At 41.4% G+C, this 13,252-nt stretch overlaps 1 protein-coding gene across 1 annotated transcript in view; it reads right to left on the bottom strand.

Annotated features, from left to right (window-relative positions):
* The window catches only part of LOC143492560 (mucin-5AC-like), a 47,905-nt gene that overhangs the window by 21,731 nt on the left and 12,922 nt on the right, over window positions 1-13,252 (bottom strand). The window contains exons 25-32 of the mRNA XM_076990905.1: window positions 13,110-13,248; window positions 11,912-12,019; window positions 11,549-11,728; window positions 10,994-11,233; window positions 10,339-10,495; window positions 9,906-10,034; window positions 3,835-9,498; window positions 444-712 (exon numbers count right to left, since the gene is read on the bottom strand). Coding sequence (XP_076847020.1) covers window positions 444-712; window positions 3,835-9,498; window positions 9,906-10,034; window positions 10,339-10,495; window positions 10,994-11,233; window positions 11,549-11,728; window positions 11,912-12,019; window positions 13,110-13,248 — 6,886 coding nt within the window. The remainder of the gene's footprint in view (window positions 1-443; window positions 713-3,834; window positions 9,499-9,905; window positions 10,035-10,338; window positions 10,496-10,993; window positions 11,234-11,548; window positions 11,729-11,911; window positions 12,020-13,109; window positions 13,249-13,252) is intronic.

Below are 13,252 nucleotides of genomic sequence, written 5' to 3'. Positions count from 1 at the left end.
GTTTATGTTAGTTAGTTAGTTAGTTGTTTATTGTCCATGCTTGTTTGTGTACCAACGTCTAAGTGTTTCATGTTACGATAGCGCTATCTCGCTATCATTTATGCTAATAAAATGCGTTCTGAGAAGTACTGCGGTTTCAGCATCCTGCCTTCTCTATAATGTTACCTGAGCTACCTGATAAAAAATAATGTATACAAACATCTTGAGAATATTTCCTACAGTGTTCATTTGCAAACTAATGCTTCATAGATAATTGTTTATTGTATAATTATATTAAAAAAATGAACAACTTTTTTAACTTACTTAGAAAGTACATTTTAAATAAGTTGTTTAAAAATGTATTTTATTCTGCCAGAGCAGGCTCAGTTCCTCTAATTAAAATATAAACCATACATTTTAAAAAGTTGATCAAATGTATCAAATGATCAAAATGTATTCATTACCTTTCTTGGTGGTTTAAGGTATGCGCAGCCTGGAGTAGGTGTAGTAGTAGGACTGGAATGTGTTGAAGTAGACAGGGTAGTACTGGAATGTGTTGGAGTAGACAAAGTAGTACTGGAACGTGTTGGAGTAGACGGGGTAGTACTAGAAGGTGTAAATGGGATTGTTGTAGCAGCACATGGCTGTGACTTCTTGTCAGCTTGACACGTTGAATTGCAATAAACAGTATAACACCATCCGGCAGCATCAGATTCATTATACATGAAAGACCCTAGATACAGAAGTGGTAAACATTAGATAATGAGAAATTAATCTCCACCTAAAAAAGAAAGGAAACATTCAAGTTTATATATGCTTAATTTCACATTACATTAGCAAATACTCACAGGTCATGCAAGAACTAATCATATAGGGTTAATGAGAAATTCATGGCATATGAATATGGCAAGTAAGCATTACACTATTTCAATAGCAGTCTGAAATAAGAGTTTTGCTAAATATATATTTGTATTGAATATTTTTTCTTAACTCAAAAAAGAAAGAAAAAAGAACAGGACTAAGAAGAAACTGATGCTTATTGACCTGTAAGTGCTTTCATGATTTTATACCATGTCATAGAAATATTATCATTTGTTGCAAAATCTGTACAATTTTTTTTTTTCTGTACAAACTTTTGTTGCATAAAAATTCTACAATTCTTGAAATAAATTCCACTAGAAGATATGGCTATGTTGGTTTTGTAAAGCAGCTCGATAAAATTTACATTACTCATACAGGAAAGTAACATTTTCTAACATAAAATCTGTGTTGGTATTTTTCTTTGCCAATGTCACTGTACGGCGGGCCCCCTACTGGTCGCCCCCGTTTACAGCGGCAGCTGTCCAGTATTTGTTGCGTTGTGTGCGTCCCTCAGGTGTGCGGAGCCTGTGATCCGTCTCACCTGAGGGTCATTTGTTTGCCTATATATGTCTTGTCTTTGTACCAGTTGACCGCTGGTTATTATATCCTTATTTCGGATCAGGTCATGGGTTTTTGGTTTGCTCACTTTCTCTATTAAACCATACATTTTCCCTGAGACTTGGTGTGATCGCTTCCATTTTGTTTCGCTCACCCTGCCCTTCACAGCCAAAAGGTAAACAATTATGTCATGCTATTAGGACATGTGAGTATATCACATGAGAACTGTTCAAATTCTGTAGTTGAGGTATTATAATACATACTTTATATTTATAATTGTCACGTTGAGGACCCCGGCCCCTCCCTTTTGGGCATGTGTTTACGTTGTCCACGTGCATTGTCTGCATCTGTGGATCTACGTGGTTATAGTTATGTCTTGTGATAATTCATCTCACCTGTGACTCGTCTCGTAATCACATGGGGCTAATGTGGTTTGTCTATTTAATGTGCGCTCGCACAGTGTCCTGTGCTCGTCGTTGTCTAATGTTTACACGTTTCTGTGTGCTGTATGTTTTCCCGTGCGCTATTGCGCAATATACGTCTACCGTACTAAACGTGACGTGTGCTGAAAACGAGGATTCCTGTCTCGTCCTTCGTCCAGCCGCCATCGTCACAGAACGACGAGCCGACCAGAGACACCAAGACCATGCCAGGCTACGCAACCCGGCCGAAAAAGGCAAAGCGCCTCAGCAAGCGGCATCACCGCGCTTCTTCCTCCCCCCCGCGCCGCAAGGCCACGCCGACTATGGCGCAGCTCCAGCAAGACCCAGAGTGCTCCTATATGCTGTGCGCGGCTCGGGAGACCGCTATTCCCGAGCTGGCAGAAGAATACCGCCAGATGGCTGTAAGGGTGTGGCAGGAGAAGCACCCCTCTCCTTCCCGGGAACTCTCGCCCCTGCGGGTGGGCGTCCTCGAGCTTGAGGGGGACCCTCCCTGTCGTGAGGAAGGAGGAGAGGAAGAGGAGTCCTCCTCGCGCCACGAGCCCACGTTGGAAGAGCTGGAGCGGGACCCTGTGTGCGCTTCCCAGCTGTCTGCGGCTCGTGAGTGCACGGACCCTGAGATGGCGGAAATGTTCCGCGAGGGCTCGGTGAGGATTTGGAGACGTCTACACTCGTCTCCTTCCCGCGCCCTCTCACCTCCGAGGGTGGGCGACTGTACGATCGGCGCCACCGCGTCAACCCCGGAGGAGGAATTCGGGGAGGAAGACTCGGAGGAGGAGGAGGAAGCCTACCCTCCGTCAGTGTGTGATGCCTCCACCGTGGACTACGGTGGGGAGGAGGAGGAGGGCTACCTTCCGTCTGTGTGTGACACCTCCACCGTGGACTACGGTGGGGAGGAAGAGGAGGGCTACCCTCCGTCTGTGTGTGGCTCCTCCACCGTGGACTACGTTGAGGAGGAGGAGGAGCAAGAATCGGAGGAAGAGGATTACCTCCCTCCGCCCGTGTGCCCCTTTCACACTGCAGAGGAGGGTGAGGAAGAGGAGGAGGGGGAAAATGAGGATTACCCTTCGTCAGAGGGCTCCTACACCGCGGAGGAAGAAGAGAGCCCTCCCCCCTCGGAGTTGTCTGCGGAGACCGTGAAAGGGAGGTGGACTCCCTCTTCCGATCGCTCCGGCAAAAGGAAAATGGACTACTCCCGGGGTGGCAGCCCGGAGCAGTCCATGGAGTGGAGCCGGAGAGAAGAGGAGGAGGAAATGGAGACCGAAGGGGACCACCCACACGGCCCGCTTGGCACGTCCGCCAGCCGCGCTGCACCAGGCGGAGGCTTCGCAGCAAAGGCTGGAGGAGGACCGTTCGCCGCGACACCTGCAGCTCCCGACCTCTCTCCCCTCATCTCTCTCCTCCTGGTGCGCAGCCTGGTGCCTGTTACATGTCTGTCCTCTGTCACGTTGAGGACCCCGGCCCCTCCCTTTTGGGCGTGTGTTTACGTTGTCCACGTGCATCGTCTGCGTCTGTGGATCTACGTGGTTATGGTTATGTCTTGTGATAATTCGTCTCACCTGTGACTCGTCTCGTAATCACATGGGGCTAATGTGGTTTGTCTATTTAATGTGCGCTCGCGCAGTGTCCTGTGCTCGTCGTTGTCTAATGTTTACACGTTTCTGTATGCTGTATGTTTTCCCGTGCGCTATTGCGCAATATACGTCTACCGTACTAAACGTGACGTGTGCTGAAAACGAGGATTCCTGTCTCGTCCTTCGTCCAGCCGCCATCTTCACAATAATCATAGATGCAGAAGTCCTATTTTTATTATAACATTGGAAGTTAAATAAATAATAAGAATTATTTAATAAAAATAATAAAGAAATGTAATTTAAAATAACAAGAATGCCGGTATATAGGCTACAATGTTTTTAGTTTATAGGTAGAATTAAGTTATTTTGTTAAATGTTAGATATTGATAAATTATGTTATTTAAAAGATAAACAGTACTTGCCTGCAGGGAAAGTGTTATTCAGGTACATGCAGACACATGGTACTGTAGTTGTGTTAAGAACTTGGGGTCCTGTTTGCTTTGTTTCTGTGACAATTGGACCAGTGATCAGAGAGAATGTTGGTAGTTGCCTGGTAGACTGTTTGGAGATGAACATTGTTGTTTTGATGAGCTCTGTGGTGGGATTTGCAGCTGTTGTACTTGTAGTAGCTGTTGTTATCTCTGATGTTTGTGATGGAATTATTACAGTTGTGGTTTTTGGTGATAGAGTAGAACTTATCAAGGTTGAAGTTTCTGCAGTCATTATAGTTGTATGTTCTGTAGTTGGTGTGGATGGTTGTGTTTCTGTTGTTAAGGATGTTTGTGTAGTAGAGCCACGTGTTTGTTCTGTTATTGGTTTTGTTGTTACAGGAGTAGTTGAAGACACAATCATGGTTGTTGTTGTGGGAATTTCTGTTGTGGTGACTGTAGATTGTGTTCCTGGGCTTTCTGTTGTAGAAACAACATATGTTACTGTTGTGGTTGGTTTGACAGTTGCGCTCTCCGTGATGATTGTGCTTGATACAGGAGTTGTTGGAGACACAATCATGGTTGTTGTTGTGGGAATCTCTGTTGTGGTGACTGTAGATTGTGTTCCTGAGCTTTCTGTTGTAGAACCAACAATTGTTACTGTTGTGGTTGGTTTGACAGTTGTGCTCTCTGTGATGATTGAGCTTGATGCAGACGTAGTATAAAGTTCTGGTGTAGTAGTAATTGTTGGTGGTGGTGATGTAACACATTCATTGTTCAGTATGTTGTTACAACATTTTACCCTTATCTCATAATTTAAACATGGTGGTCCCATCTGATCTGAATTCTTACATATCAGACCAAAAGAGGAATTACATGTAACCTTTTGACCCACTTCTTCTAAAGTCTTGTCTCTATACTCCTTTGCCCTACATTGAATTTCCACGGGATTCTTACAAGAAATGTTGCCTGATGCCCAAATGTCAGCAATAGATTCAATATCCCCTCCAGCTGAATGATAATCAGTATAGTGTGAGTCCATCCACGGTGACCATGTGCACTCTGTGCAGTTAGGTTTTGCAGTTGTTCTCTCTGTGATTGTGCTTGTTACAGAAGTTGTTGGATACACAGTCATGGTTGTTGTTGTTGGAATCTCTGTTGTGGTGACTGTAGATTGTGTTCCTGGGCTTTCTGTTGTAGAAACAACATATGGTACTGTTGTGGTTGGTTTGACAGTTGTGCTCTCTGTGATGATTGTGCTTGATACAGGAGTTGTTGGAGACACAGTCATGGTTGTTGTTGTGGGAATCTCTGTTGTGGTGACTGTAGATTGTGTTCCTGGGCTTTCTGTTGTAGGAACAACATACGTTACTCTTGTGGTTGGTTTGGCAGTTGTGCTCTCTGTGATGATTGAGCTTGATGCAGACGTTGTAGTAGTAATTGTCGGTGGTGGTGACGTAACACATTCGTTGTTCAGTATGTTGTTACAACATTTTACCCTTATCTCATAATTTAAACATGGTGGTCCCATCTGATCTGAATTCTTACATATCAGACCAAAAGAGGAATTACATGTAACCTTTTGACCCACTTCTTCTAAAGTCTTGTCTCTATACTCCTTTGCCCTACATTGAATTTCCACGGGATTCTTACAAGAAATGTTGCCTGATGCCCAAATGTCAGCAATAGATTCAATATCCCCTCCAGTTGAATGATAATCAGTATAGTGTGAGTCCATCCACGGTGACCATGTGCACTCTGTGCAGTTAGGTTTTGCAGTTGTTCTCTCTGTGATTGTGCTTGTTACAGAAGTTGTTGGATACACAGTCATGGTTGTTGTAATCTCTGTTGTGGTGACTGTAGATTGTGTTCCTGGGCTTTCTGTTGTAGAAACAACATATGTTACTGTTGTGGTTGGTTTGACAGTTGTGCTCTCTGTGATGATTGTGCTTGATACAGTAGTCGTTGGAGACACAGTCATGGTTGTTGTTGTGGGAATCTCTGTTGTGGTGACTGTAGATTGTGTTCCTGGGCTTTCTGTTGTAGGAACAACATATGTTACTCTTGTGGTTGGTTTGGCAGTTGTGCTCTCTGTGATGATTGAGCTTGATGCAGACGTTGTAGTAGTAATTGTCGGTGGTGGTGACGTAACACATTCGTTGTTCAGTATGTTGTTACAACATTTTACCCTTATCTCATAATTTAAACATGGTGGTCCCATCTGATCTGAATTCTTACATATCAGACCAAAAGAGGAATTACATGTAACCTTTTGACCCACTTCTTCTAAAGTCTTGTCTCTATACTCCTTTGCCCTACATTGAATTTCCACGGGATTCTTACAAGAAATGTTGCCTGATGCCCAAATGTCAGCAATAGATTCAATATCCCCTCCAGTTGAATGATAATCAGTATAGTGTGAGTCCATCCACGGTGACCATGTGCACTCTGTGCAGTTAGGTTTTGCAGTTGTTCTCTCTGTGATTGTGCTTGTTACAGAAGTTGTTGGATACACAGTCATGGTTGTTGTTGTTGGAATCTCTGTTGTGGTGACTGTAGATTGTGTTCCTGGGCTTTCTGTTGTAGAAACAACATATGTTACTGTTGTGCTTGGTTTGACAGTTGTGCTCTCTGTGATGATTGTGCTTGATACAGGAGTTGTTGGAGACACAATCATGGTTGTTGTTGTGGGAATCTCTGTTGTGGTGACTGTAGATTGTGTTCCTGGGCTTTCTGTTGTAGGAACAACATGTGTTACTGTTGTGGTTGGTTTGACAGTTGTGCTCTCTGTGATGATTGAGCTTGATGCAGACGTAGTATAAAGTTCTGGTGTAGTAGTAATTGTTGGTGGTGGTGATGTGACACATTCATTGTTCAGTATGTTGTTACAACATTTTACCCTTATCTCATAATTTAAACATGGTGGTCCCATCTGATCTGAATTCTTACATATCAGACCAAAAGAGGAATTACATGTAACCTTTTGACCCACTTCTTCTAAAGTCTTGTCTCTATACTCCTTTGCCCTACATTGAATTTCCACGGGATTCTTACAAGAAATGTTGCCTGATGCCCAAATGTCAGCAATAGATTCAATATCCCCTCCAGTTGAATGATAATCAGTATAGTGTGAGTCCATCCACGGTGACCATGTGCACTCTGTGCAGTTAGGTTTTGCAGTTGTTCTCTCTGTGATTGTGCTTGTTACAGAAGTTGTTGGATACACAGTCATGGTTGTTGTTGTTGGAATCTCTGTTGTGGTGACTGTAGATTGTGTTCCTGGGCTTTCTGTTGTAGAAACAACATATGTTACTGTTGTGCTTGGTTTGACAGTTGTGCTCTCTGTGATGATTGTGCTTGATACAGGAGTTGTTGGAGACACAATCATGGTTGTTGTTGTGGGAATCTCTGTTGTGGTGACTGTAGATTGTGTTCCTGGGCTTTCTGTTGTAGGAACAACATGTGTTACTGTTGTGGTTGGTTTGACAGTTGTGCTCTCTGTGATGATTGAGCTTGATGCAGACGTAGTATAAAGTTCTGGTGTAGTAGTAATTGTTGGTGGTGGTGATGTGACACATTCATTGTTCAGTATGTTGTTACAACATTTTACCCTTATCTCATAATTTAAACATGGTGGTCCCATCTGATCTGAATTCTTACATATCAGACCAAAAGAGGAATTACATGTAACCTTTTGACCCACTTCTTCTAAAGTCTTGTCTCTATACTCCTTTGCCCTACATTGAATTTCCACGGGATTCTTACAAGAAATGTTGCCTGATGCCCAAATGTCAGCAATAGATTCAATATCCCCTCCAGTTGAATGATAATCAGTATAGTGTGAGTCCATCCACGGTGACCATGTGCACTCTGTGCAGTTAGATTTTGCAGTTGTTCTCTCTGTGATTGTGCTTGTTACAGAAGTTGTTGGATACACAGTCATTGTTGTTGTTGTTGGAATCTCTGTTGTGGTGACTGTAGATTGTGTTCCTGGGCTTTCTGTTGTAGAAACAACATATGTTACTGTTGTGGTTGGTTTGACAGTTGTGCTCTCTGTGATGATTGTGCTTGATACAGTAGTTGTTGGAGACACAATCATGGTTGTTGTTGTGGGAATCTCTGTTGTGGTGACTGTAGATTGTGTTCCTGGGCTTTCTGTTGTAGGAACAACATATGTTACTCTTGTGGTTGGTTTGGCAGTTGTGCTCTCTGTGATGATTGAGCTTGATGCAGATGTTGTAGTAGTAATTGTCGGTGGTGGTGACGTAACACATTCGTTGTTCAGTATGTTGTTACAACATTTTACCCTTATCTCATAATTTAAACATGGTGGTCCCATCTGATCTGAATTCTTACATATCAGACCAAAAGAGGAATTACATGTAACCTTTTGACCCACTTCTTCTAAAGTCTTGTCTCTATACTCCTTTGCCCTACATTGAATTTCCACGGGATTCTTACAAGAAATGTTGCCTGATGCCCAAATGTCAGCAATAGATTCAATATCCCCTCCAGTTGAATGATAATCAGTATAGTGTGAGTCCATCCACGGTGACCATGTGCACTCTGTGCAGTTAGGTTTTGCAGTTGTTCTCTCTGTGATTGTGCTTGTTACAGAAGTTGTTGGATACACAGTCATGGTTGTTGTTGTTGGAATCTCTGTTGTGGTGACTGTAGATTGTGTTCCTGGGCTTTCTGTTGTAGAAACAACATATGGTACTGTTGTGGTTGGTTTGACAGTTGTGCTCTCTGTGATGATTGTGCTTGATACAGGAGTTGTTGGAGACACAATCATGGTTGTTGTTGTGGGAATCTCTGTTGTGGTGACTGTAGATTGTGTTCCTGGGCTTTCTGTTGTAGGAACAACATATGTTATTGTTGTGGTTGGTTTGACAGTTGTGCTCTCTGTGATGATTGAGCTTGATGCAGACGTTGTAGTAGTAATTGTTGGTGGTGGTGATGTAACACATTCGTTGTTCAGTATGTTGTTACAACATTTTACCCTTATCTCATAATTTAAACATGGTGGTCCCATCTGATCTGAATTCTTACATATCAGACCAAAAGAAGAATTACATGTAACCTTTTGACCCACTTCTTCTAAAGTCTTGTCTCTATACTCCTTTGCCCTACATTGAATTTCCACGGGATTCTTACAAGAAATGTTGCCTGATGCCCAAATGTCAGCAATAGATTCAATATCCCCTCCAGTTGAATGATAATCAGTATAGTGTGAGTCCATCCACGGTGACCATGTGCACTCTGTGCAGTTAGATTTTGCAGTTGTTCTCTCTGTGATTGTGCTTGTTACAGAAGGTGTTGGATACACAGTCATGGTTGTTGTTGTTGGAATCTCTGTTGTGGTGACTGTAGATTGTGTTCCTGGGCTTTCTGTTGTAGAAACAACATATGTTACTGTTGTGGTTGGTTTGACAGTTGTGCTTGATACAGTAGTTGTTGGAGACACAATCATGGTTGTTGTTGTGGGAATCTCTGTTGTGGTGACTGTAGATTGTGTTCCTGGGCTTTGTGTTGTAGGAACATATGTTACTCTTGTGGTTGGTTTGGCAGTTGTGCTCTCTGGGCCACACCAAGCAACACACTTCATTGTTTTCTCCTCCAGGTATGGCCTGTCTGACGGGCACTGGGGAAAACACCCTACAAAATAAAGTGTTAACAAAGAATAAGATTACTAGCTCAGTGTTTAGCTACACTACACATCAACACTACTAACCTCTGAGAAAGTAAGTGAGGCTTGGATAACAATGACAAAGAGAAAGTTATTAGCAGTCTAAAAAATATTAGTACTGTATTTTCAATACATAGAATTTTGTCTAATTCTTTTGAAATTTGTTATAGAAAATTTACAGAGAAAAAAATTATAATTGAGATATGCATAGCAACCTGCAAACCTGGGGTGGGTTTCCCGAAACGTTCATAGCGCTAAGTACTTCGTAACCTCGTATGAAACGTACGAGGTTAAGAAGTACTTAGCGCTACAAACGTTTCGGGAAACCCACCCCTGCAATACAAAATGCACTGAAGGTTTAGCCAAGACCACTTACCCTCTAAAGGACGAATTTTATTGAAGCAGACTCCTGAGGGATTTTCACAAGTCTTCATGCAGGATTGTCCACAAGGTTTATAGTGCCACTCACAGCTTTCATGTGAATTGTAGTAGTCACAAAACAAAGCTGTAGGAAGAGTCCAAGTCAGTCTATGACTTGTCAAGTGGAATTACAGTATTAGCAAAAAATGAAGTTTTAACATAAACATCAAATAAAAAAAACATTAGCCTCACATAAAGTTCATCTTCATTCAGTGTCACTTAAAAAAAGTATTTCTCATATGTCAATTTCTCACATATACATTTCTTATGAAAGGATAAGTAAGGTGGTAAACATAAACCCATAGAAGAACTCTGTACTTGCATTTAGTGCAAAATAATGTGTGAATATGTGGGTTGATTAAGCTGTTGGTTTCTGTATTTCAACTCACGGCAAATAGTTGGGCTCCTCCACATTATACAGGCTCCTTGTTGACTGCATGCAGCTGCATAGGCTGCCACAGCTGTGCAGAAGCACTCACAGTCTCCACCAGTGTCACACGCACACGTGTCTTTCACACACGCATCATAATATTGAGTATGATCCACCTGTAGGCAGAAATTGAAAGTAGAACAACTCAATAATCAGTGCTCTATGCTTGAGTTCTACATGGTGTATGTAATATATTTTATAGTAAAAAGCAAAACAATTGGTATTTTCTAAAACTGAGAATAGGTTATTTTCTATTTAATGCTTGATCTGCACTATAAAACAGTAAAAAGCATTAGCCATGGTAGACAGAGAGCACAGCACTGTGAAGCTGTAATATGGCACTGAAATAATGCTAGCATATTCTGGCACCTTTTCTAGAATACTCTCAAGTATGCTAGAAACATTGTTCTTTCTCAGTCCTAGATGATTGCACTGTATACTAATAAATTTTTTAAGTCACTTGATTCAACTTAACAGCCTTTTCTTGAATGGGAAAAATACAAAATGTCGAGAATAGCCTCAACATAACCTTCATAGCCTCAATTAAGGAGTGATTAAAAACCTTATAATCAGAATGTCTCTTAATCACCCTCAACACATTATTGGTTACTCACTAAGGAGTGACAGTCCTTAAAGACATCACTCTTGATAACGCTGCACTGTTTGATGGCCCAGGCCTGACGGTGTGGTCTCATATCACAGGAGCTGCTGACACTGTTGGCTTTGGAGCATGTTGGAAAAACTCTCCAGCTGTTACCAAACTCGAGCTGTTCCACCACCTCCTCACCACTGCGAGTCACAAAGTCATTTTTTGCATTCCCATCATAGTTTCCACACAAGCCACACACATTGCCCTGTCATTGGGGAAAAGTGGTAGGGAACAGTGAGTAAATGTGACTGAATGATTGAGTAATTATTCTCAGATTAACAGAATAAGCAACTAACAAAGAACACTGTTTCACAACACTCCATTCACAAACAATAACAGAAGGAATCAGGTGAAGAGGGAAATACTTTTAACAAGGATGGGCATGGCAGTATGAGTGGAAGGAACATAAACTGAAAGCATATAGAGATACATTGACAAAGGAAACAAGAATGTGCGTGGGGTGGGGCAGGGGGGCATGACACTATGAGAAGAGCTCTGAATGTTTTATCTTTATGATTACCTTAAAAGACGGATTTAATTTGATCATTACACTTGTCTTCTTATCCCAGAAAAGAACCAGACCAATTTTTGCCTCAATGACCAAATATATCCCCACATAGTGGATGTGATAAGGGATTTCTGAATCATTTTGATAATTGACCACTTTAATATCCTCATCTGACAGATGCAACTCTTGGTTCTATAAATAAAATGAAGGAAAAGTACAAGAGAAGTTTAAACAGCTGACAAGTTAGTAGACAATGATTCTGCAGGTTTTGAGTTTTTTTCCAGTTTTGGAAGAACTCACACTGCTCCTTTAATGCACTTTAATACTGGAGAACTGCCTTCTAATAACCAAGAGGCCATTGTATGAGGTCCTTACCCCTAGATAGAGTTTAATAGATTTGGAACAGGTGGTCCCAGTGGTGCCACAGGGGACGTTCTCTGTGATGATGCGGAATGAACCCTTAAGGCTGCTGCCACAGTAGTCCTGCCAAGATAAAACACTGTCACACAGGATAGTTTTGATATGGCAAAATTAATCAGTTGAAGCCGACTGCATCCATTTTACACCTTATCAAGCTAGCTTTCAGTTTCACTGAAATGTCATAATTTTTGTACATCAAGTTAATCTGAACTGAATAATATTCTTTTTGAGTATTGAGTAAATTGAGTAAATTCAAAAACTCCCCCATGTGTATAGCATAACACAAGTTACTTGAACAATATTTTATTTTGTTCAGTTTAATTATGTGATTATGATGGGACCAAATCTGTATTCAAACATTCAACTGCATTTAGTAACATAATCTGTATCTTACAGCTACAATGTGTGCATATATACCAAAATGTTATACAAACTGACTCAATGTGGAATATTCACTAGATAGTACCTACAAATGAATAAACTTTATTCACCTAAAAGTAGGCTTCTTTTCCACACACTCAATTTCAGTGATGAGATTTTGGTCAATAATGTTATTTCAGTCCATACACAACAAGTAATTAATGTCATTAACTCCTGTGGTGTTTACAGTACCTGAGTTGATATGGTCAGCTGACACTCACCTGTTTCATTAAGCTTTATTGGCAAATCATTTATTCAGAAAAAACCTTTAAATATGTTAGGCTGCTTTGTTGTAGGACATTTAAATTGAAAGTATTTAACTGAGTGATGTCACGGTTACAGCTCCGGACCCCTCCTCTGCGTGCAGTTATGTCCATGTTTGTAGTTCCGTGGGTGTGGGTTGTTTGTGAGCGTGTTCGTTAGTTTCACCTGTGCCTTGTCTCATGATCACTGGGGAATGTGTTCAGCACCTATTTAATGTGCGTTTGCGCAATGTCTCGTGCTCGTCTTTATCTAAAGTTCTTGCCTGTGTCTGTTATAAGTGCTTGTGCTACCGCACAGAGCTACACATTATTTGTCAATTAAAAGTTGTATGTTGCACCGTTGCTGTTGTTGTCATGCCTGCCTCCTCCGCACATCACAAGTGAGAATGTTAAGTATAATATTTATTTATTTTTCAGCTTATTGAAGAAAAAAAAATTAAGAATAAAAAAATAATAATCAAAAAATTTACCTGGACCAACATGTATTCACAGTCTCCATTGAAAGTGTATCTCCTACCATCGAAACTCGTAATGTGACCATCACCATATATAGAGCAAGTGCCAGAACACTCATTATCTGTGCAGTCCCACTTCCGGTTTTTGCAAGTGCTGG

Source organism: Brachyhypopomus gauderio, unplaced genomic scaffold, assembly GCF_052324685.1.
Source record: "Brachyhypopomus gauderio isolate BG-103 unplaced genomic scaffold, BGAUD_0.2 sc79, whole genome shotgun sequence".
Taxonomy (NCBI): Eukaryota; Metazoa; Chordata; class Actinopteri; order Gymnotiformes; family Hypopomidae; genus Brachyhypopomus; species Brachyhypopomus gauderio.
This window is presented reverse-complemented; position numbering and strand designations above follow the sequence as displayed.